This window comes from Loxodonta africana, chromosome 8 (genome assembly GCF_030014295.1).
Source record: "Loxodonta africana isolate mLoxAfr1 chromosome 8, mLoxAfr1.hap2, whole genome shotgun sequence".
Taxonomy (NCBI): Eukaryota; Metazoa; Chordata; class Mammalia; order Proboscidea; family Elephantidae; genus Loxodonta; species Loxodonta africana.
In genome coordinates this window covers 15,413,375-15,439,179 of record NC_087349.1, presented here as the reverse complement: position 1 = coordinate 15,439,179, position 25,805 = coordinate 15,413,375, and the positions used below count along the sequence as shown (strand labels likewise).

General features: G+C 43.8%; 1 protein-coding gene across 1 annotated transcript in view; it reads left to right on the top strand.

Moving 5' to 3' along the window:
• The first annotated feature begins 1,448 nt into the window (after positions 1-1,448).
• Positions 1,449-25,805, top strand: part of LRGUK (leucine rich repeats and guanylate kinase domain containing) — an 89,636-nt gene continuing 65,279 nt past the window's right edge. Inside the window, exons 1-5 of the mRNA XM_064290369.1 lie at positions 1,449-1,663; positions 1,736-1,804; positions 13,523-13,630; positions 16,487-16,568; positions 21,686-21,786. Of these exons, the coding sequence (XP_064146439.1) occupies positions 1,457-1,663; positions 1,736-1,804; positions 13,523-13,630; positions 16,487-16,568; positions 21,686-21,786 (567 nt within the window). The 5' untranslated portion in view covers positions 1,449-1,456. The remainder of the gene's footprint in view (positions 1,664-1,735; positions 1,805-13,522; positions 13,631-16,486; positions 16,569-21,685; positions 21,787-25,805) is intronic.

The window sequence follows — 25,805 nt, the reverse complement described above, 5'->3', positions numbered from 1 at the left end:
TGCACCAAGACAGAAATAAATACCGATGCAGGTCACGGGACTAATACCATTATTTATGGGAGGCTAATAGCTTTTCAGGGGCTTCGGAGCTGGTGTTGACTTGACAGCTATTTTTTCCCTCTCTTTTTGGACTGTTAGACCATTGCCAGTCCCCCCGCCCCCCACCACATGGCTTAACAGAACAGTGGGGAAAATGTAAATTAATTGAAAATCAGCTCTCAGTACTCTGGTACCAAACTAAACCCTGTGCCTTGACACCCATTCCAACTCATAATGATGCTAAAGAACAGAGTAGGATTGCCCCACAGGGCTTCCAAGGCTGTAATCTTACAGAAGCAGACTGCCACATCTTTCTCCCAGGAGCAGCTGGTGGGTTCAAACCACCGACCTTTTGGTTAGCAGCTAAGTGCTTTAACCACTGCGCCACCAGGGCTCCTTAGCAGTCTGGTTTTTGTTGTTTTTAGGTGCCATGGAGTCAGTTTTGACTCATAGTGACCCTATGTACAAACAGAAGGAAACACTGCCTGGCCCTACACCATCCTCACAATCGTCGCTATCTTTGAGCCCACTGTGCAGCCCTGTGTCAACCCATCTGGTTAAGGGTCTTCCTCTTTTTCACTGACCCTCTACTTTACCAAGAATGATGTCCTTCTTCAGGGACTGGTCCTCTTGATAACATGTCCAAAGTGTGCGAGACCAAGTCTTGCCATCTTACTTCCAAGGAGCATTCTGGCCGTACTTCTTCCAAAACAAATTTGTTCGTTCTTCTGGCAGTCGATGGTATATTCAATAGTCTCCACCAACACCATAATTCAAAGGAATCAATTCTTTGGTCATCCTTATTCATTGTCCAGCTTTCCCATGTGCAAGGCAGTTGAAAATACCACGGCTTGAGTCAGGCGCACCTTAGTACTCAAAGTGACATCTTTGCTTTTTAACACTTTAATTATAGGGATCTTTTGCAACAGACTTGGCCAATGTAGTCTGGTAGTCTCTCTTTATTATTCGCAATTAAACCGTAAACCCCGCCTTCCATTGCATGTACGCACACCCTCGACTCCTAACATGGCTCTGCATAGAGTGGCATTCCAGAACGTGCTGTGAGCTTTCCCACGGGCAGATCAGGGGAATCACACCCTTCCAAGAAAAGCCCTTCGTGCAGACGGCGGCCCAGGAGGCGCACGTGGGACTCCGAGGTGGATGAAATGCCTCTAAAAGGAGCCTCGAGGCGGAGAGAAAAAGAATCGGGGTGTGGAGAAAGGTAAAAAAGAGAAAGAGGTACAAACAGAGTGAAAGCCGAGACACAGAAGGACACAATAGGGAAAAACAGCAGCGGCACACCACGAGCCAGGCGCAGACCGCCGAGAGGACGCGCCGCGGGCGAGGACTACAGCCCCCAGAACCCCTTGCGCGCCGCCTCCCGGCGTCGGTCTCCGAGGCAACTCCCGTAAACAAGATGGCGGCCCCCGGGAGCGGTCCCCAGGGAGGCAGGAGCACTTCACCACCTGAGGCGCAGTCGATCTCGCTGCACTCCGAGAATGAGCGTCAGTGTTTCTCCACTACTTTTCCCATGGGGCAGAGGCCGAAAAATGCTTTCCACAAAACCTCCTCCTACCTTCTCCGCCAGCTCATTCACCGCTATCGGAGGCTGGACGCAGAAGAAGTCGAGGACGAGATCGAGGACGAAGACGAGGACGTGGTCGGGGACGGGGACGGGGACGAGGACGAGGACGAGGACGAGGACCAGAAACAGGCCGAAGTGGAATCGGAGGAGTCCTCAGAGTCCGAAATGCTGAACCTGGAGGTGTGCCATCCCCCCGCCCCTCGCACCCTCGATGTCTCCTCCAGCCGTCGGGCCTGCTAACTACCTCAGCGGCGGCCCGAAGTCCCCCCTCTCGCCCAGCTCCTACCTCCAGCAGCACCTCTTCCCGACCGCTCGGCGGCGCCCCCTCTTTTTTTCTCATTTCTATTACCCCCCCACCCCCGTTTCCTCACTTCCTGCCTGAAGTATCTCCAGATATCTTTCTTTTGAATTAGCATGTTTCGGTTTCTTATGCTACACTCTGCGTCGTTAAGAAACGGTATCTTTATATATGTATGAGAGTTATGGCTTTACGTTTTTGAAAATTATGCCTTTGGCATCCCAAGCCCATGTCTCCCAGGAGTTTAAGTACTCCAGCACTCTCTCACTCTAGTCCCTTCACTCTGCTTCCTCCAACCCAGACAACCAAACCGGTTGCCGTCGAGTGGATTAAGACTCATAGCGACCCTACAGGACAGGGAAGAACTGCCCTATGGGGTTTCTGAGGCGGGCAGAGGCGGGGGAGTTAGGAGCCCTGGTGGCGCAATAGTTCAACGCTGGGCTGCTACCCACCAGTTGCTCTGTGGGAAAAAGATGTGGCAGTTGCTTCCGAAAAGATGACAACTTTAGAAACCCTATAAAAAACAAAAACCCAAACCCTTGATTGTCAAGTCGATTTCGGCTCGTAGCGACCCTATAGGACGGGTAGCACTGCCCCATAGGATTTCGAAGGAGCGGCTGGTGGATTGGAACTGGTGACCTTTTGCTTAGCAGCTGAGTTCTGAACCACTGCGTCAGTTCTATTCTGTCCTATAGGGTATCTATGAGTCGGAATCAACTACACAGTTTGGTTTTTTGGTTTTTAATCTTTACTGGAGCAAATTGCCACGTCTCTCAAACCGCCAGCCTTTGCGATTAGCAGGCGAGCACTTAATCACTCTGCCACCAGGGCTCCTTCCTTCCCCCAAACCCAAACCAAATCCGCTGGTTTAGTTGATTTCTACTAATAGCGACCCTATAGAACAGGGTAGAGCTTGCCCCATATGGTTCACACACACACACACACACACACACACGGGAGGAGCCATGGAATGTTCAGCCAGCTCCCTGTGGGAGGATTTTAGGATATGAAGAGTGTATATTCCCCATCCCTATTTGCCTCCTACATACAAATTCCCTCTTTTCTATGACACCTCTTCTACCCATCCCTCGATTCCACTTCTTTCTCAGTTAATATCATCCTCTTCCTTTCTTACGAAACCCTGGTGGCCTGGTGGTTAAGTGCCACAGCTGCTAACCAAGAAGCCAGCAGTTCGAATCCACCAGGTGCTCCTTGGAAACTCTACGGAGCAGTTCTAGTTTGTCCTATAGGGTTGATATGCATCAGAATAGACTCAGCGTCAATGGGTTTGGTTTGGGTTTTGGTCCCTTTCTTAGGCCTTTGCCTGTTCCATCCCTTTCCACATTACTTCTTCTCTTGGCTTCTAATTGTTTGCTTCCTTTCAGTAACCATGAATTGATTTGCTTCCTTTCAATAAATGGTTAGGTTTTCCTCTGGCTTGGCTGCCAGGAAACACAGAACCAAGTATTTTTTCTTAATTTCAATGTTTTCTTTAGGTTAGGTTTTTCCTCCCCTTTCCTCTGCCTTCATAGTATAAGTTGCTTCAAATTCTTTTCAGAAGTAGATGTAATACAGAAAAATAGGATGTTTCCAATATTCTCCTTCTGTGACATTCTTCTGGCTTCCCCTCTTTGCATCTTGAGTATTTCCTTTTCCTTGTCAGCTTTCCTCCTTGAGGCACCACTTGTTTGTTATGCCCTTTCTGTTTCACGAACTTCATTCCCCTTTCCTCATTTGTCCCATTCCTTTTTCTCCTCCCCCTTCAACTACAATGCCTTCTGTTACTCTGCTTCCACCATTAGGCACTTACTCTCTTAGTAAGTGGCTTCTTTTGTAATGCCCTTTGGATCACATTTGACCCCCCCCCCTTTTTTTTTCTACCCTCAAGTCCCGTTTTTTCTTTCCTCTTCTACCTGCTTCTACACAATTTTGCTTAAGGTTGACCATTGAAAAGTATTACCTATTTTGTTTGTCTTTTGTTGATTTACTTTGCTGCCCTAATAAGTGATTATTCCAGAACTGTAGCAGTGTTTTTGCAACTTGGAGATGTTTGTATGGTTTCCACCAACTTCCAACCCAGAGGAATTCACAAATGAATCACCAGTTACTCTATTATTCTAATGAACGTGTGCTCTTCGCCTGTGGGGCGCATTAGTACCCTCGTTAATCTGTCTTCAGTATGCCATTAGCAACCCATAGAAGGTATTGACTTGAACTGGTTCTTTCTTTTTGGGTCGTAGGACCATGTGGGAAAAGTCCTTATTTCTCCAATTGAAGTTCTAAATATTTATTTTGTTTTCTCATGTTCTCTTTTGGCTTTTTATAGTATCACGTACATTTAATAAGCTGAATAAACTGGAAAAAAAAGTTTTAAAAGGAAACATTTGCCCTTTCATCTTCAGTCATTTATTTTCCATATCTTCAATGGATTAAGACTGGTAATGCTATAGTAACAGTGCTCAGTGTTTGCTTATGATGCAATTAGTCTCAAGTCTCAGAAGCCCTCAGGAATTTGAGCGAGCCAGTGCACACCAGTTGTTAAGAGCATCAGCTTTGGAATCAAAGATACACGTTTGAGTCTCGGTTTAGCGTCTCGTGAGTTGTGAGATCTTGAGTGAGTGAGTTCACCTCAGGATGTTTCACCTGTAATATGGGCATTATAATAGCTCTCATGGGAGAGTTGTGAGAATTAAATGAGATGCTAGATATAAAGTGCTTAGAATAATATACTATATTGTTACTAGTAAAAATAATTAAAATTTACATGTGTATAGGATTGCTATGAGTCGGAATTGACCTGAGGGCAATGGGTTTGGTTTTTGGTTCATCCACTAACTACGGCCCCGTAATGTAATTTAATCAATTTAGCTTTCGTTGAACAAACATTCACTGAATGATCACCAGGTGAGAAGTACTCTTTGAGTATATTGTGCAGAAGTGCCTGGGTCTAAAGGTTGATGCATCAAAACCGCTCTTTGCTGATCACTTAATGTGGGTAATAATGCGTACTCATGGAGTGCTGTGAGCATCAATTTTCATGAAAAACTCTATGTTAAAGTTCTTAATATAGCGTCTGATACAGAGCAGGCTCTCAGAGAATTACAGATGTAATAGATAATAGTGATAATTATGAGGGAAGAAGATGATAGCATGACTGAGGACATGCATGGTCCCTGCACTCAAGGTGAGACAGGATTGTGTGCAAATCATAGCAATTAGGCATCTGAAGGATCATATACAGAGATGTGTACAGGTGACAACTGGGCTTCCGGGATTGTGGAAGATTTTACAGAAGAACAGACTCTTGTCTAGGTGGAGAGGTGGTATGTGGACAGGTAACTCATCCTACTGATGAGTTATAGGTGAGAGCAGAAGACAGCAAGGTCAGAACTGGATAGTAGAGGGCTCTGGGCTGTTGTATGGACTGTAACTGGATAGTAGAGGGCTCTGGGCTGTTGTATGGACTGTGACTTTGAGTTTCTAAGTGGTGGAGAACTGCCTTGGTGGTAAGTGGGATCCAATTAGAAGATAGTAAGACTAGAGGAAACTCTAGCAATATCTAAGAGGGGGAGGTAAGTTAGAATTAGACAGTGGGAATGAGAAGGAAGCTAGAGATAGAAGTATATTTGAAATATTTAAGACAGGACAAGTTACTAGTTGAATGTTAGAAGTCTAGGATGACTGTTAAGTCAATGGCATGGTCTTGGGGGATGTTAAGACTATTCACTATAATAGGAAACAGGCATAGATGGAACTGTGCAGTAAGGAGTTGGATATATGGATCATATGCATCCAGAAATCAGAGGAGGGGGCTTAGGGTAGGAGATCTGGGAATCGTCAGGATTGGAGTCTGGAAGACCAACCAGGAAGAGGAAAGGATAGGATAGAAGAGGAAAACAGAGAACCCTGAGGGTTACAGATTTAAGTGGCAGGCAGATGAAGAGGAATCAGGCAAGGATACTGGGAAGGAATATTTAGAGAACAGAAGAGCTCTATGATAGGGAAGCCAAGGAAGAAAGAGTTTCAAGAACATGGGGATGGGTTAAGTAAGAAGAGTTCTGAGATGTGCTCATTAGCTTTGTCTATTTGAGTCATTGGAGACCTGGGCCCTTGTGGTTTTTGTGATGTGGTAGAGGCAGAAACCTAACTGAAGTGAGTTGAAGAGTGAATTTGAGGTGAGGAAGGGGGAACTGAGGGATAAAAATAAACAAAACAACTCTGGAAAAGCTTGGTTATTAAGGGACGCTGTAGTGTAGGGTGGGCTGGAGTAGTGATAGCTAAAGGAACACGCAGAACGGAAGAGAGCCTTTTTAGGACAGAAGAGACTCAGATACTGGTATAGCCTGGAGAAGGAGCCAGTGGAGAGTGACAGGTTGAAAACACAGGTAAAAGAGGTCAAAACTGATGATCCCTTAGCAAGGTCCTTAAGGAAACAGAGGGAGTGGGACTCTGAGGATGGAGAAGGGGCAGCCTTCCTCAGACTGGAGTAAGAGGCCGTAGGACAGCTGCAGGATGTTGAGGGGGTGGTGTTGGTTTCTGTTTTGCCTCTGAAGGAGAAGAGAATGGAATCTGCTGTGAGTGAGCATGGGACAGTTTGAGGAATGTGAGGAAGATCTGGACTAGCCAAACCAAAAAAAAAAAAACCAAACCCACTGCTATCGAGTTGATTCCTACTTATAGCGACCCTATAGGACAGAGTAGAACTGCCCCATAGGACAGAGTAGAACTGCCCCATAGAGTTTCCAAGGAGCGCCTGGCAGATATGAACTACCCATCTCTTGGTTAGCAGCCATAGCGTTTAACCACTAAGCCACCAGGGTTTCCCTGGACTAGCCAACAATGGTCAAAAGGGAGCTGAGAAAGAACAGGAGACTCTCACCCAGCACTAAGACCCAGCCAGAAGTCGGCTTGAGTGGCACCAGGATGCATGGCTTGGGTTCTTTTCCAGCCCACTCAGCAGCTCAGGGGTAGGAATAGGTTCATTCATTCATTCAACCCATGTTTGAGTACCTAGCATATACTAGACACTTTTCCCTCTTGCCACTTTATGCTTCAGCCATTTTGAACTCTTCGTAGTTCCTTCATTGGGCCATGCTCTCCTTTGCTTTCTGGATTTTGTACACGTTGGTCCTTTAGCCTGCATCACCCTGCTCAACCCTCTTCTCTGCCCTTCCCCCCATTTTCCATCTTTGCCAGAATAACTTACAACTTTGGGTCGTGGCTTAATTGCTCTCTTCTCAGGAAGGCTTTGCTAACCTTCTACCTGAGCCCAGAACTGACATACGACAGGTGCCCTACCTATAATCAGTATCTCTATTTTAACATTTATCAAATTCCAAAACTTTCTTGTGTACTTGTCTGTCATCCAGACTGAACTCTAAATGTCTGGATAGGCACCATATCCTACTCATACTTCCGTCCACTGAGCCTACGTATTGGCAGACATGTACTTGACATTCTACAAAGGTTTCCCCCAAATGAATGACGAACATGACACAGTCCCTGCCTCAAGGCAGTGGCTGATTGTACAAGTGATTCAGGTTTGAGCATGTATGGGGTAGTTACAATAAGGCGATAAGGGGACAGAGACTTGAGAGTAGGGACAAATTGAAATTGCCATGGGATAGCCAATAGGGTGGAAGAATAGTCAGGAGGGGACAGACTCTGAGAAAAGAAAGGAGGAACAGACTGGAGATTTTTTTTTTTTAAGAAGTTATTTTATTTTTTGTTGTTGAAAATATGTACAGCACAGAACATACACCAATTCAACAATTTCTACATGTATAATTTAGTGACATTGATTACATTCTTCAAGTTGTGCAACCATTCTCACCCTCCTTTCCTGAATTGTTGCCCCCCCCATTAAAATACCCTCACTGCCCCCTAAGCTTCCTATCTAATCTTTCAAGTTGCTGTTGTCATTTTGATTCCTCATAAATAGTTCTTTAAAAGAGCACAATGGTCAAGGCAGGCATTCTTTACTAATTAAGCTAAACTGTTGATCAGTTTTAAGAAGACTTAAGCAGATTATTTTGGGGTCTAGGTTTAGGGTTTAAAGATTATCTCAGGGCAATAGTTCCAGGAGTTAATCTAGCCTTAATGGTTCTAGAAAGTCTGGATTCCAACAGAATTTGAAATTCTGTTCCACATTTTCCCCCTTTTTGATCAGGATTCTTTTATAGAATCTATGATAAAACATTCAGTAATGGTAGCTGGATACCATCCAGTTCTGGTTTCAGTTCAAAGGAGGCAGTTGTTCATGGAAGCAATTAACCACACATTTCATTTCCTCCTCCTATTGCTGCCTCTCCTTTTTCCTCTGTTGCTCAGAGTGGAGATTTTATGTTACCAAAGGACAAGTTTAGTAGGAGTTGGAAAGCTTGAAGGACAGGAGATTGTGGGATCAGAGAATGGAGTCCTGGGGTCTGACGTTTCTAGGGTAGAGAAGTGACTCTTGACAATAACATAGGTCTACGTGCTTTTGCCCTCAGTACCAACAGCCTGAGCAATATTGTTTGTTCCTGAAGTAATATAGAAGACCTGAATTAATATGATGACTAGGTATAGAGCATGGCCATGGGAGTGGGTGGCTAAAGTTAGTTGGGTGGACGTCAAGTTTAAGGTGTCTGGAGTCAAGAAAGTAGAGATGTGTATGTGCAAGCACTGGGAGTAAGTGTGTTGGATGGTGACCCATGTGGATTCTGAACCCACAAAGGTAAGGGCAGACTTGTGGATGTTTGAAAATGAACAGAGACCTAAAGCAGAAGAGGATGATACTACCATGTGGTAGGAACCTCAAGGGAGGTGTGAGGTATTTGCTGTGGGGAGTCTAGCCTTGGAGTTCTGGGAAAATGCTGACCTTGTGGCCATCTCCTTGTCTATGCCTATGTTGAAGAATGGGCATCCACCCACTATAAGTAATGATGCCATGTCTCCATATTTCCAGGGTGGAGGGTAGGAGGTATAGCGAGTTTAAGGGAATTCAGGGCTGATCCAAGGAAAAGACATGACCAGAAGATAGCAATGTTGTACAACAAGCTCACGCATTGACAGCTGAACGCAAGGGGTGGTCCCCCACAGCAGGTGATCTTTCAGAGGCAAGTGGTGTAGGGAGCCACCACAAAGAGAAGTGGGCATGAACACCCCAAGGAAGAGGCAAGAGGAGCTGGGGACTTACCTAGACCTTGGTGATGTCCTTCTACAGCAAAGAGGGGGGAATCTGGCCCAGAGTGCTCCAAGGGCAGTAGCATCTTGGGATCCTTATAACCTCTTCCCTGGGACTCGCAGATGTTCGGAGCAGTTTTGCAGAGTGTGTAAAGCAGGCAGGCTTTAGGTGGCTAGAGAATCTGCTTATATGGGCAATTTTTTTTTTAATTAATTTTTATTAAGCTTCAAGTGAACATTTACCATTCCAATCAGTCTGTCACATGTAAGTTTACATACATCTTACTCCCTTCTCCCACTTGCTCTCCCCCTATTGAGTCAGCCCTTTCAGTCTCTAGTTTCGTGCCAATTTTGCCATCTTCCCTCTTTCTCTATCTTCCCATCCCCCCTCCAGTCAAGAGTTGCCAACACACTCTCCAGTGTCCACCTGATTTAATTAGCTCTCTCTTCATCAGCATCTCTCTCCCCCCCACTGACCAGTCCTTTTCATGTCTGATGAGTTGTCTTCGGGGATGGTTCCTGTCCTGTGCCATCAGAAGGTCTGGGGAGCATTGTCTCCGGGATTCCTCTAGTCGCAGTCATACCATTAAGTATGGTCTTTTCATGAGAATTTGGGGTCTGTATCCCATTGGTCTCCTGCTCCCTCAGGAGTTGTCTGTTGTGCTCCCTGACAGGGCAGACATCGATTGTGGCCGGGCACCAACTAGTTCTTCTGGTCTCAGGATAATGTAGGTCTCTGGTTCATGTGGCCCTTTCTGTCTCTTGGGTTCTTAGTTGTCGTGTGACCTTGGTGTTCTTCCTTTGCCTTTGCTCCAGGTGGGTTGAGACCAATTGATGTATCTTAGATGGCCGCTTGTTGGCATTTAGGACCCCAGACGCCACATTTCAAAGTGGGATGCAGAATGTTTTCATAATAGAATTGTTTTGCCCATTGACTTAGAAGTCCCCTCAAACCATGTTCCCCAGACCCCAGCCCCTGCTCCGCTGACCTTTGAAGCTTTCATTTTATCCCGGAAACCTCTTTGCTTTTAGTCCAGTCCAATTAGACTGACCTTCCTTGTATTGAGTGTTGTCTTTCCCTTCACCCAAAGCAGTTCTTATCTACTGATTGATCAATAAAAAACCCTCTCCCTCCCTCCCTCCCTCCCCCCTTTATAACCACAAAAGTATGTGTTCTTCTCAGTTTATACTATTTCTCAAGATCTTATAATAGAGGTCTTATACAGTATTTGTCCTTTTGCCTCTGACTCATTTCACTCAGCATAATGCCTTCCAGATTCCTCCATGTTGTGAAATGTTTCAGAGATTCATCACTGTTCTTTATCGATGCGTAGTATTCCATTGTGTGAATATACTGCAATTTATTTACCCATTCATCCGTTGACGGACACCTTGGTTGCTTCCCGCTTTTTGCTATTGTAAGCAGAGCTGCAATAAACATGGGTGTGCATATATCTGTTTGTGTGAAGGCTCTTGTATCTCTAGGGTATATTCCGAGGAGTGGGATTTCTGGGTTGTATGGTAGTTCTATTTCTAACTGTTTAAGATAACGCCAGATGGATTTCCAAAGTGGTTGTACCATTTTACAATCCCACCAGCAGTGTATGGGAGTTCCAATCTCTCCGCAGCCTCTCCAACATTTATTATTTTGTGTTTTTTGGATTTATGCCAGTCTAGTTGGTGTGAGATGGAATCTCATCGTAGTTTTAATTTGCATTTCTCTAATGGCTAATGATCGGGAGCATTTTCTCATGTGTCTGTTGGCTGCCTGAATATCTTCTTTAGTGAAATGTGTGTTCATATCCTTTGCCCACTTCTTGATTGGGTTGTTTGTCTTTTTGTGGTTGAGTTTTGACACAATCATGCAGATTTTAGAGATCAGGCACTGGTCGGAGATGTCATAGCTGAATATTCTTTCCCAGTCTGTAGGTGGTCTTTTTACTCTTTTGGTGAAGTCTTTAGATGAGCATAGGTGTTTGATTTTTAGGAGCTCCCAGTTATCTGGTTTCTCTTCATCATTTTTGGTAATGTTTTGTATTCTGTTTATGCCCTGTATTAGGGCTCCTAGGGTTGTCCCTATTTTTTCTTCCATGATCTTTATCGTTTTAGTCTTTATGTTTAGGTCTTTGATCCACTTGGAGTTAGTTTTTGTGCATGGTGTGAGGTATGGGTCCTGTTTCATTCTTTTGCAAATGGATATCCAGTTATGCCTGCACCATTTGTTAAAAAGACTATCATTTCCCCAATTGACTGACAGTGGTCCTTTGTCAAATATCAGCTGGGCTATTTTTTAAAACAATTGGATCTCTATAATTTGAGTTTGGTGCTAGCAGACTTTTTGGGCTAATGGGCCTTAGCTTGCTACAAAGGAATAAAGAACCTTGGGCCAAGACACAGGCGATCTTTGGCTTATTTATGTAACAGGAGGTGAGCTTCATAGGTCTAGGTAGAAATGTTTTGGAGGGAACGTAACACTCCTCTACCTCTATTTTTCCCCAGGCCCTATATGAGAAACTAGACCTTCATTTAGAGCAATAAATGTCTTTCTCCCATTTCGTGAAAGCAACAGGTTGATTGGTATGGATGAGTGGAACATTGAAATGTGTGATTTCTGAGTTCATCAATTAGTGGTCACAACTGTCATTTGTTGGGAACATGTATATGTTCCAGACACTGGTGCTGAGCTTTAGATGCATTACTTTTTTCATCCTTCCCAGAACATTGAAAGAGGTAACAACATTCCTGATGTTGCCAGATGGAAACCCTAGGTTCTGTTCGGCATGACTTGTTACAGCCAATAAACAAGAGGCCGAGATGGGAGAGAAGAAAGGCACCTTATTTTGTTGTGCAAGGAAAGGAGCAACCAAGGCTGCTGCCTCCAAAACTGCTCACAGGCATCTTGGGGGAGGGGGGCTTTTACAGAGAACAGACAAGGAAATGTAAATTTGTCATGAATATTCCGAATTGATCTTTACACAGGCTCTCAGAGCTTGGGGATGACTAGGCATTTTCTTCAGACAAGGGTTTGATTTGCCAGGATGGAGGAAGAGGTCCATTTTCTTTTATTAACATGTTAAGTCTCCACTCAGAGGTGGGATGCTTATATGCATTTTGCACTTAATAAGCTAATAGGTCACATGAAGTGTTAAGATGGCATAGAAAACCTGCTAAAACTGGTCATCTTGTCAAGGACAATTTCAGGAGAATGTGTAACTTATTCTGCTCAGTGTAGGATAAGCCAGAGCAGGTGTCTCCTGGAAGAGTTGGGCTCTGAGGCTGTGTGCCTCACAGGGGCTCAGAGAAAACTTGACTTCCCTAAAGTTGCCCAACCAAAGGACAGAGCTGGGGCTCAGGTCAGGCCTGCCCAACTCCAAAACCCATGTTCCTTCTTTCTAAGCAATATGCTTCCCTGGCTTACTGGATGTTTTTGTGCAAAGAAAATCTTGACAATTACATAGGTCTACATGCTTGTGCCCTTAGTACCAACAGCCTGAGATGCATTGTTAGTTCCTAAATTAATGTAGAAGACCTGAAAAATATTTTTGTTTTTGTTTACAGTTGAAGTCCCTATGCTAGTCATGTTTGGTTATATTGGAGTGATTGACACAATTGCTCTATTTTGTGTCAATGTTAATATGTTGGGCATTTTGGAGTTGAAGGCAGCATAGATGTAGCACTGACCCACCTGTCATGTCTTCTGTCTGTCATTCTCGGAGAAAGGGCATTTCTCCTGTGGAAACAACAATCACCCTTTTAACAAATCTTATAAATTACATGAATCCAACAAAACTAGCTGATAGAAAGTGAACTCAGGATTTGTTTTCTCCGTTAAGAATACCAGAATTAGAAAAACAATTGCCTCAGTTTGATGTAGTCATTCTTTGGGGTATGGGCAAGCAGTCAAGTGTAAGTGGGTAGGAGAATTGCCTTGAAGTCAGACAAAGTTGGGTTGGTATTCCAGCTCTGCCACACACTGGACTGTGTGGTTTCAAGCAAGTTAACCTTGCTAAACCTTAGTGTCTCCATTTGTAAAGTGGAGATAATGGTATTTACCTGAGAGTGTAGGGTTAAATGAGTTGATTCCTCAAGAGCTTCCATGCCTGGAATGAAGAAGCACTCAATCAACTGTAGCTATTACTGCTAACACCAGTGTTTCTACCGCTGCTATGTTTGGTCAAGTTTGAATACCTAATGCAAGTGACTACCTGAAAATTCAGTGTCAATAAAAACATTGATTCTATAGATATTTATTTAATTATACATAATACTTATGTGTCCTCAAGGCAGAATTTTCTTTGGGGCTGGTAGTGTTGTCGTTAGTTGCCATAAGGGTTCAGCTACTGAGTAAGTAATATACTAAGTGTTGGATTGGACTAGGTGGGTTGCTTCTTTTCTAATGAAGTCCTTTCTTTTTTTACTCCCCTGTTTTTTTGCAGGAGGAATTTGATGGCGTCCTGAGAGAGGAGATGGTGGCCGAGGCACTATGCAAACTGGGCCGCTCTGGCTGTGGGACCGGGCAGGTCTACCTCAATCTAACGTTATCAGTGAGTATGACAAAATGGCCATCGGGCTGGCAATGTCTTGACACTGGCTGGGCCATATCCATTTGCTCTGGTGTGTGTAGCTTTTATGATGCCTCAAATCTCAGAGCCTTAAATTTGATGGAAATGAGTGATAAGAGTTATTTATGTAAAATGTTGAATTTCAAAGAGCCCTGGCCAATCCAGTAATCGGTCCCCAAATTCTTTTGTTTTGATTCCCTCCACACTCTTTTTTCTTCATCTTAAGTGGTCTGTATTATAGTAATCAATTCTTTCTTTCCAGAAGGTTGTATTTGATTCTGTAAAAGCAATCAAAAGCTCTTTAAGAGTTTTGTCTCTGATCAGTGCAAGAAGGCCTAAAATTTATATCTGAATCCAAGAGAACAAAGTATTTTGATATTGACTTTTTTCCCTATAAGTATATCAAGAAATAAATAGCTGTGAGCTACATCTCATTTTCCAGAAGCTACCTCTTATTAAAGGAAAACAACCTATCGTTATTCACCAGTTTTCAAGATTTGCATACTAGCCGTAGCAGCACAGACTCACGCCTCTGATTTTTAACATAAGAGAAGTTGCAAGAGCAGAATTTTCCATGTACTTCCCCGTCTTCCCTCATCTTGATTCTCTATAGTCCTAGAAAAATAATTTAACACTCTCTGTTTCTTTTTATTGTAGAGAGTTAAATATTACTTGGAGACCCACAGAATAAATGCAGATACATCGGTAAAAAGCACGTTGAAATTTAGCTCTAGCGCCATAAGTTTGCTGTTGTCGTTAGTTGTGATGGAGTGGATTGTGACTCATGGTGCCTTGTGTGCAGAGAACTGCCCCCTAGGCTTTCCGAGGCTGTGACCTTTCAGAAGCAGATCTCCAGGCCTGTCTTCTGAGGTGCCTCTTGGTGGGTTCGAACCACCAACCTTTCAGCTAGAAGCCGACCAGTTAGCTGTTTTCACTGCCCAGGGAGTGAAATTCACTGCAAAGCTGTACTGACCTGGGTCTAAATTAGGAAACCAACCAAGAAATATTAAGCTCTTTTCACCCATGCTGGTTCTACGCTTGTCCTTGGAGGACAGCATATTAAGGCTCTAATCTTTTGCTATTTTCACTTTATAACGTTTTATGAGTGACTCAGCTATAACATGTAGAGATTTCCCTGTGTGCATTGCGCTATGTAAGCATCAGAATGGTATAAAATTCCAACAGCCAACACACCCCACACAGTCCCTTTCAATCAGTATTCTGCTTATGTACGCGTGGTGCCATGCCTCCAATCGATCTACAGAAAAAGCAATCTTTTAAATCTTATTTCAGCTAGATGGGCCAAAGCTTAATTTATTTTGCCACTGACCTTGCATTTGAGATATTCCTTGTTGAATTACTTTGTCATATTGACCTATCTCACTGAATACACTCTCTTAGGGCTGCCTGGTTTGGTGATTTTTTTCCTTATATCTTACTTATGTTATGCATTATTTTTTACTTTCTCTTTTTTACATGCGTACATATCTTCTCTTCTACTGAAGTCCTAAGTTTCCTAAGGACAAAATATAGGTCCATTTCATCATCACGTTTCTTATCAGGCCAAGCACAATGCCTTGCTCCTGGTATTTATGATTGTCCTAGTGGCCTTCATTAAACAATTTTATCATGGTTAGGAGTTCAACTATTAACTGAAAGGTTGGTGGTTCAAACCCACCCAGAGGTGCCTTGGAAGACAGTTCTGGTGTTTGGCCTTCAAAAGGTCTCAGGTGTGAAAACCGTATGGAGCAGTTCTATTCTGCACACATGGGGTCACCATGAGTCGGAATCGACTCAATAGCCAACTAATAACACCACCACCTCCATTGTTATACTTGAGAACTTGGTTGTGATGACTCTTCATTGGCTGGTCTTTGCAACGTAAAGCAGTAATGTGAGCCCTTGTTCCCGGGCGTCAGGGGCGGATTAACCAGTAAACACCGTATGCACCAGTTTGCACTGAGCAAGGTATGCACGGGCTTGATTGCCTTTACTTACTAATCTGTGGTGAGCAATTTCACATGGGTTTGACCACGTCTTTGATTCTGACTCACAGCGACCCTATAGGACAGAATAGAACTGCCCCATATAGCTTCCAAGGAATACCTGGTGGATTCGAACTGCTGACCTTTTGGTTAGCAGCTGTAGCTCTTAACCACTATGCCACCAGGCTTTCCTTGAAATTGGCTAGAAGCAGGATTTCTTGGTAAGAATTTTGGACAAGGATTCAGGAGACTTGGATTCTGAGTTGGATTCCCTCCATTGTTAACTTGCTGTGTGCCCTTCATATTCCTCATCTCTAAATTGGAAATGATCTGCCCTACTGATCTCACAGGTTTGTTTGATCAAAGGAGATTATTGTGAAAGAGCTTTGAAAGTTAACACTGTTGTTAATGGTCTCAGGATTACGTGAGAATGCTCTAAAACTTAATTTAAAATCTAGGCATTTGCTTTTTCTTTTCTTCTACTAGATAAAGGCTTTATTGCTATATATATACAATATATATATACACTGAGTGGGTATATATAATATAATGTAAAATTCTTCTGTAAGAGTCTCACGAACATGGCTTTAATTTGCCACAAGTATTCGTATTTGTTAACAACATTAATTTGCTAAGCTGTTATTTTCTTCAGAGGAACATTTTTTGATGGCGTTTGTAGTCTGTTTTGAGTTCCTTTTAGTAGAAGACTTAAGATTCTGTCTTCTTGCTTCGACTCTGCTTTCAGAAGAATTTCTGAGTTTCTTTCTGTCAACTACTAATTTCTGGAAGTTACAAAGAAGGTGGAGGAGTACCCGTTAATGCAGTATTAAAGTCTTCCCTTTTGTTCTCTCAGGGGTGTGATTTAATTGACATCAGCATTCTCTGTGGATACGTTCACCTACAGAAGTTGGATCTTTCAGTAAATAAAATTGAAGGTACGTAATCGCTAGTAAATTGAGGGATCATGGAATTACTTCAAAATTTAAACTTTGCATCACGTAAGATAGTTTTAATACCAAAAAACTTGATGCGACGATGTGAATCAGTTTACATATGACGCCTCTGCTTTTCATGAAAAAAGGCAGCAATGACTGATAAGTAAAGAGAAAGGCACATGTTTGCAAATATGCGATATTATGAGATGGATGAGATGTATTCAGTGATATTTAAGAGTGTCAGATGGGGTATTTATTTCTGCATTTAAGAGACTGATGGTTATTTCCTCAGTGCTTGCTGGCGGTTTAATGGTTCTCTCCTCTTTTCACTACTTCTATTAGCTGTTTAAGGAGTATTTGGGCAGTGCAAATGGTTAAACACTGGGCTACTAACTGAAAGGTTGGCGATTTGAACCCATCCAGAGGTGCCTCAGAACAAGGGCCTGGCGATCTGCGTCCGAAAGGTCACAGCCATGAAAACCCTGTGGAGTAGTTCTACTCTGCACACATGGGGTGTCCGTGAGTCAGAATTGACTTGACTGGTTTGTTCTTTTTGTTTGTTTTTTTTTTAATTTGTTATTTAGCACAGATGAATTAGTCCTTTTTTATCCCCCTTTAGTGTTTTTTTTTTTTTTCCTTTTGTACCTACATTTTAATCCTGGCTAGCTACTTCTCCTTATTCGAGCACCAGGGATCCCCAAATTATTTTTTTCCCTTCTTTTGTCTTTCTCTGTCTAGTTGATTCTTTCAATTCTAACGCCACCGTTGTGGTTGTATAGATTTGTGATGACAGCTGTTTGCATTTACTGTAATTAGTCCTACAGTTGTCACATTTTCTTCAAAGCTCGATCCTCGGTCCTGATTTTCTGAACTTGTTTGAAGCTAACAGTGCATCATTTTTTCTTCAGATTTCGAGGAGAGGAAGTAAGTCGTTATTTCTGACCTGCTTTCTTCACAATAATCTTTCTCTGCTTCTCTCCTTGTCTTTTGTTGTTGACAAATGTTGGAGATATGGTCTTTTCTGTTGCATTTTCTGATTTTGTTTTCTGTCATACGACTCCAATAATTAAAATCTACTTGCTTCGGTGATTAAGACACGTTCTAGCACATTTTAATTCTTAAAACGCTACTATCAGTTTTGAAAGACTTTTACTTTGGTCTCTGCTTTTATAAAACTTTATTACAGGAAGTTACAAGTATGTGCTCGGGTAAAGAGAATAGCGTAATGAGCTGGTCACTTAGCTTCAGCAGTCACCAGCCTGCGGGTAATCTTTCTTCATCTCTACCCTCCTCCCTCCCCTTCCCCAGGGTTATTTTAAAGCAAATCCCAGATACAACATCAGGATGACTTTTTTAGTGCTGCCCGTAGGTGCTCTCTGGGCGCCTCCCGCAACACACCTCAAGGTTGCTCTCCGTTACTGGATAAGGAGGTACAGAGTGGTGGAAGCCTTTAGCATTGCACAGTGCTGGGAACCCCGGCTGGTGCAAACTCACTCAGCAGCTGACCGAAAGGTGGTCAGGTAGAGTCCACCCAGAGGTGCCTCAGAAGAAAGGCCTGGCGATCTCCTTCTGAAAAATCAGCCTCTGAAAACCCTACGGCGCACAGTTCTACTCTGATACACGTAGGGTTGCCGTGAGTCTTGGCAACCGGCAACTGGTAGTTCTAGAGAAAGAGAAAAGAGATTTGGCTTAGTACCTTGCTACTCGAGCAGGAAGTCCACAGCTGCGATTCTTTCTTTTTCAGTCAGACCGGTCTTCTTAGACATTTTATGGCCCATTTCATTAGTTCATCCAGTGTTTGAGAGCCTACTGTGTGTAAGGTACTCCGTGTTTTTCTTTTTGTGATGACAGCCTGTGTTCTGACGTAAACCAGACTTCAACTTGCATCAGAATCACCTGGAGGAGGGAGAGGCGGGAGGGAAAAACACTAACTAGACAATAGATAAGTGGTAACTTCGGTGAAGAGTAAGACAGTACACAATACTGGGGAAGTCAGCACAACCTGACCAAGGCAAAGTCATAGAAGCTCCATAGACGCATCCAAACTCCCCAAGGGACCAAATTACTGGGCTGAGGGCTGGGGACCATGGTCTCCGGGAACATCTAGATCAACTGGCATAACAGTCTATAAAGAAAATCTTCTACATTCTGCTTTGGCGAGTAGCATCTGGGGTCTTAAAAGCTTGTGAGGGGTCACCTAAGATACTCTGCTGGTCTCACCCCTTCTAGAGCGAGGGAGAATGAAGAAAACCAAAGACACAAGGGAAAGATTAAAGTCCAAAGGTCTAACGGACCACAGTTACCACAGCCTCCAACAGACTGAGTCCAGTACAGCTAGGTGGTGCCTGGCTATTACCACTGACTGCTCTGGCAGGGATCATAATAGTGGGCCCCAGACAGAGCTAGAGTAAAATATAGAACAAATTTAAACTCACACAGACACACAGACACACACAGACACACACACACAGACACATACAGACACAGACACACACACACAAAGACCAGGCTTACTAGTCTGACAGCGACTGGAGAAACTTTGAGTGTATGGCTCCTGGGCACCCTTTTAACTCAATACTGAAGTCACTCCTGAAGATTAGACAGGCCCATAAAACAAAACAAGACTAAATGGGCACACCGACCAAGGGGTAAGAGCGAGAAGGCAGGAGGGGACAGGAAAGCTGGTAATGGGGAACCCAAGTTTGAGACAGGAGAGTGTTGACATGTCGTGTTGTTGGCAACCAATATCACAAAACCATATGCGTACTAATTGTTTAACGAGAAACTAAAGGCTCTGTAAACCTTCATCTAAAGCACAAAAAAAAAAAAAAAAAAAGACTCACCTGGAGGGCATGTTAAAACACAGATTGCTAGCCCCTGCCCTTAGAGCTTCTGATTCAGTAAGTCCGGGCTGGGGCCTGAGAACTTGCATTTCAAATAGGTTTACAGTAGTGAGGTTAATGGTGCTGGCCTTGGACTGCCCTTTGAGAGCGACTGCTGCAGACACGACACGAAGCGCTCCTGCCATCTGGTGGGCACCGCGGTCACTGCTGAGTAAGGAACGCATAAGAAGCATGGCTCCTCTAAATCAGAAGCCGAGCCTCCTGGTCCACAGATTTTTTCCAGTCAGAGTGCCTCAAAAATGTTGGCTATCTACAAAGTGTGAAACGCACTCCTCGTCTCTTTGTGTCTAAGCCCTGGCTCCTACAAGACAGAGCTCCACGGTACCGTACTTATCTGCCCACAGAATGGCCAGCCCCAGCCACTACCAGCGGACACTCTAGCTGAGCTCAGAGCAGACAAATAGACAAAGATTGTAAAGCAGTTTCAGGTTCTCCTTGGCCTTGCTTTTGTCCGACTTCTTCACTCCCTCATTAATTCCCATCAAGGTGTTAATAACGACTCAGCGTACAGCCGCTCCTAGAATTATTTACATCAAAGAAGAGTGTAGGAGTCCCTGGGAGGCGCACAAGGTTTTGCACTAGGAAACCCTGGTGGTGTAGTGGTTAAGTGCTACAGCTGCTAACCAGTTCGAACCTGCCAGACGCTCCTTGGAAACTCTATTCGGCAGTTCTACTCTGTCCTATAGGGTCGCTATGAGTCGGAATCGACTCGACGGCACTGGGTTTGGTTTTTTGGTTGTGGTACTAACCGAAAGGTTGGTGGTTCAAAGCCACCCACAGGTGCCTCAGAAGACAGCCTTTGCAGTCAGCTTTCAAAAGGTCACAGCCTTCAAAGCCCTATGGAGCACAGTTCTACTCTGAAACACTTGGGGTCGCCATGAGTCAGAATTGACTGAAGGGCAACTAACAACAACAACAAAGAAGGATATGGCGCCCCTGGGTGATGCAAACACACTTGGCTGCTCAATGGAAAGTTCAAGCTCACCCACAAGTGCCTTGGAAGAAAGGCCTGGAGATCACTTCTTGAAAAATCAGCCACTGAAAACCCTGTGGAGCACAGTTCTACCCTAACACACATGGGACCACCATGATGAGGGCAAAGAGTATAGTTTAGTCTGGGGAAATGAAGTAGAAATTGGTGGTGAGTTTCTACTTTCAGAGACCCTTGAGGGAAGGATGCAGGGAGGCCTTCACATTGTCTGAACCTCCCCATCCTACTCCAGGGCAAGTCTAACCTTCCTTTCTTCTCCTGGTCCGGCTTTGCCTGGCCACCTGGTGAAGGTGTGGAGGCCCCGTTCTCCCGCTGGGCGCCACTCTCTGAGGGACTGTGGTAGCTGGTCTCTCATCTAGAGCAAAAAGAGAGAGGAAGACGTTGTGATTATTATACTATCCTCTTGAGGTGGAGCACCAAGTTACTGGTAGAGCCAGCCGTAATCCCGTCATGCAACTTCCTGATCCTTCTCCTAATTCATACTGCTGTCCAAAGTATGCCTGCTGTGGGGTGGCAGAGGGAAGCAAAATAATATTTCACAACGGTCATGTTCATTCTGTGCTGTCATTCAGAACAGCCTTTCTTAGCTCAATAATCCTTTTCTTAGTATTCACGTTTCAGAATATTTTCTCGGGATAAAATGCGAAACTCAGATGTATTTTTGAACCAATCCAGACTCAAAGCAAAATAATAGCAACGATTTCAATCACTTCAAATCATTAATGAGATTTAGGATTAAGTCAAATTAAAGCAACATTTAATTCACCACAAAGAGAGTTCTCTAATGATGGTATTTCCAGCCTTCCTGAAAAGACATAATTCCATTATTTCGGAGCTAATTATCAGGAGGATTAGCTGAGACTCTAGTTTCTCATCCTTTCCTCTGAGGCTGGTACTTTTTGAAGCATTTGACGTGAGCTGGGACATGCAGGTGGCCTCAGCCATTTGCTACTTGAGCGATCTCAAGAAAAGCAGTGGGGACGCCCTGGGAAGAAAGTTAAGCTTTTGGTTCAAGGAGAGTTTTCTGTACTTTTTCTTTTTTTAATGTATTTCACATACTCCTGTTTTTATTCATTTCACTCATCTGGAATAACTAAAATGTGCTTGCATCTGACCTAATTAAAGGATGTTCTGATGTAATCCATGCTGTTTTTAATGACTTTGCCTAGTTTTTGTTTATTGGCTTACCTTAGCCTATGTTTCTTTTTTCTCCTCCCCACCAGATTTGTGTTGTGTGAGTTGTATGCCTTATCTTCTAGAACTTAACGCTTCTCAAAATAAACTGACCACGTTCTTCAACTTCAAGCCACCTAAAAATCTCAAGGTAGACTTCGTCACTGCTCTAACTGCTTATACTAAGTGTTTAGCAATAAATCAGCACAGCAGCACTGAAGTAGAGAATTCAGAGAGAATAAGGTGTAAAGATAAACAGTATTTTAAGTTTCTGCAATGAATAGATGGACGTGTATATCATTTATTTTGGAAAAGTGGAATGGTGTGTCAATGAGTAGGATTTTTTGGAAGATTTCCTAGAACTGAGCATTCAAACCCAAGGGCCAGTTTCCTTCCATCTCTTAGCTCCCTCGCTCACACACTGGTGGCTATTGTAGGTTTTTATCACAGCACGATTTCAGATGGGGTTTGTAATCGGGAAAATCTACAAAAGTTTCTCGTGGGCTCAAATTAGGCCCTCATTTATCTGACCTTGTTTTTTGTTTTTTTTAAGAAAAACATTGATTTCAGACCTTCCTTCTCCTCTGCTCTTGCCTTTCTGAGCAGAAAGTAACCGTCCATGAACAGTGGTTGACAGGGCCATTTACTAGGCCACAGAGTGGGGTCCCATGCATCAATGGGCACACAAGTCACCCGTGGCCCTTGGTTAAATGATAGCGGGGTTCAGTTGGTCTAGGGTGGGGGGTGGGGCCTGAGATTTCCATTTTTAACAAACTCCCAGGGACCACACTTAGTGGAAAGGCCGTTTACTGATGCCTGGGCCCCACCCCCAGAGATACTGATTTAATTGGCCTGAGTTAAGTCCTGAAAAGCAGCCCTGTTGGTGCAATGGTTAATTGCTCTGCTGCTAACCTAAAGGTCGGTGGCTCTACCCGACCAGCCCTCCGTGGGAGAAAGATGTGGCAGTCTGTTCCTGTAAGGATTACAGCCTTGGAAACCCAGGGGGCAGTTCTACTCTGTCCTATAGGGCTGCTGTGAATCAGAATCGACCCCATGGCAACGGGTTATGGGGGTTAAGTCCCCGGCTTCGGAATTTTTGAAAGATCCCCAGGTAGTTCTAATGTGCGGACAAGTTTGGGAGCCGTTACCAGACCACGTGATTAGTATTCTATTGGACTCAAATATTTAATAAAAAAGCACTGGATGTCTGCTCTTCTGTATTAGTTTTATTCACAAACCAAATTAACTCAGATCCGAAGTATCACGCAGAGGCCTCACAACTATCGGAACCTGAAATGAAGGCTCTGACCGTCCCTCCCCATACTGCCTGCAAGACGCCCTTATAGTTTTTCTTCTGTTGTTTCGCATCCTTCCATTTTGGTCAGTTGTGTGCTTTTCCCCTTTAAAATAGCAGTTTTTGTGGGGGTAAGATTCCTTTGTCCCAGTCAGCCACACAAGGTGCCAATTTGTATGCCACGTGGGACCATGTGGTCCTGGACTTACCAGGAGTTGAGTTTGAAGAGCCGCTCAGATTCCCCTTGGCTGTTCAATACCCCCACGCCCTCTTTGTGCTTATGTGTTGTCTAGTCAGTTCTGACTCACAGTGACCCTATAGGACAGACTAGAACTGCTCCATAGGATTTCTAGGCTGTAATCTTTATGGCAGTAGATCACCAGGTCTTTTCTCCCATGGAGCCTCTGGGTGGGTTTGAACTGCCCACCTTTTAGTTAGTAGCCAAGCACTTAACCACTGCGCCACCAGGGCTCCTTCCCCTTGCCCCAAGCTCCATGAAATCAGTCATGGTAACAACAGAAGCCCTGTGCTCGGAAAAACTTCCCCAAGAGTTTCTTCTATTCACACCCCTGCCTCCCCCTCCCCCCAAAACCTCACAAATGAACATAAATCCTACCCCCCTCTTTAAAGTTCCAAGATCTGGGAGAATTATGAGCGAATGTATCAGCAACTTTAGGGAAGCGGTTGCAAGGTGCTGGGCTGTCCCTGGTCCGGTTTTCAGCTCCCTGTGAATGCCCCGTGAACGTGGGCTGGGAGTCCTCCCAGTAAAGGTGCAAGGCCACACTCTTGACCCATTTTACAGACAAGGACACTAAAGCACAGATAGGCAAAGTAACCTGCTTACCCTTCGCTGGTAGGTAGCAGAGCTGGGATTGAACCCTTGTCAGTGACCCTAAAGCCCGTATCTCCTTCTTAAATCATGCTTGTGTACTGTGTCCCACCCCAGGGACCGATTACCCAATAAGCAAGGTATGCACAGGCTTAATTGTGCTTACTTATGTGGTAAAAATGAGGTGAAATTGTGCACCACAGATTGGTAACTAAGCCCAGTTAAGCCCATGTGTATCATGCTTACTGGTTAATCCGCCCCGGCCCACCCTCTTGAGGAGCTCCGCCTCCCTAGTATTTAACAGTCCAGTCCTTGTGGCATCAGCCAGAGAGAGCAGACATTTCCTGAAGAGCAATGGTTCCTACTTGCACTCTTCTGTAGTTCTTAGAGTGCCTTTGCCTTTAGCAGGTGAAGTGAACACTGATTTGATTCCATGGGTGCTTCCGGCTAGGTCTGGGCTCCCATGGGCGTCACGGCCGTTTTGTGCAGGACCATAACGCCTCTAGGATCTCTCAGTGAGCCCAGTCCTATAGGTACGTGGAGGGTATGTGCGCAGACAGCTGTCATGAGCAGACATGTGCTACAGCAAAGGATGAAGGGCGTTGAGGAGAAAGCGTTACTCGCCTGAGCCCAGATGACGATAAAGGTCTTCCTGGTCCATCATTTGGGATTCGTTTATTATAGAGGAGAACAAAGTGAACATTAAACTTCTTTTACATCCTGTCAAACTGACTTCAATTTTAGTCAAAATATGCATTTCACTTAGTGCGGTTTGTACAGGCAGAACATCCTGTGTTCTGACTTCTGTTTTACTTAATGCTATTTTATTTGCGCCTTTCCGTATATTGACAGGAAACCCTGATGGCATGGTGGTTAAGAGCTATGGTTGCTAACCAAAAGGTCAGCTGTTCAAATCCACCAGGTGCTCCTTGCAAACTCTATGGGGCAGTTCTACACTGTCCTACAGGGTCGTTATGAGTCGGAAATTGACTTGACAGCAATGGGTTTGGTTTGGTTTTTTGGGTATATATTGACAGGGTTCACACACTTGTGTTTAAAATGACTGTTGTCTCTTTGCTATGTTATAACTGACTTAAACATTTTTTTCTACCCTTGCCATTAAAGTTGTGTCTAGATTTTTGTTTTCAGTTTTGAAAGTAGTTAGTTAGCACTTAAAGATTTTAATATTTGAAGTACTTAGTATTTAATGCATTGCTACAATAATCGTACAATACTAAGAAATGTTGGAGGGTGGAGTCGCTGCTTTAAAGGGTAAGAGAAGAATATTTGCATAGTGCTTATTATATAGTTGCTTCAGAGTTATCCAGAAAATGATCTCAATGTGCCCAGCCATTTACCAATGTAGGTGTTTCAAAAAACTTGGATTTTTCTTCGTTTTCCAAAAAATAATTTTTGTTTATCTTTTGCTAGTAAAAAAAAACTAGGTGAGTAATTAAACAAAAGTTATTGGACTTTGCATTTCTTTGTTAGTGAGGGGCTCCTCTTTTTGGCTGGGAAGAGCTGATGTTGCAAAATGCTTCCTAAAGGAGTCAATTTTGAGCAAGGATGGAAAGTTGGTGAGAGAAGGCCTGTGGGCTAGAGATGGAGGATAATTCTGACATTTAGGGGGTGATGTGGTGAATATATTGAGGTAGGAATAGAAAAGGGAAACAAGATATGTGTATGAAACCAGCAAACGCCGTTTCCTGGACCTTAGAGCAAATGAAAGAAATAGTGGAAACTAAGGGTAAAAAAAAAAAAAAAAGGATAAAGTTGAGGTAAATCCTGGAGGAAAATCAAGGAGCTTTAAAATAAATGCTGAAAATGGAGCGAGTGACTAGGGGATTGACGCGCTCAGGCTGTGGGGGGTCGGGAGGGGTGTTAATGTGGTCACAGCCACAAGCAAGGGGCCTCCTTAGTCCCCATCAAAGTGGATGGACGAAGGTCCCAGTTAGAAAATGATTAGCGTCAGATGAGTGCTTGAGCCTTAGGGTATTTTCAATAATGAATTCTAACTACACGCAGAACTAATTTCCTCATATGCGAT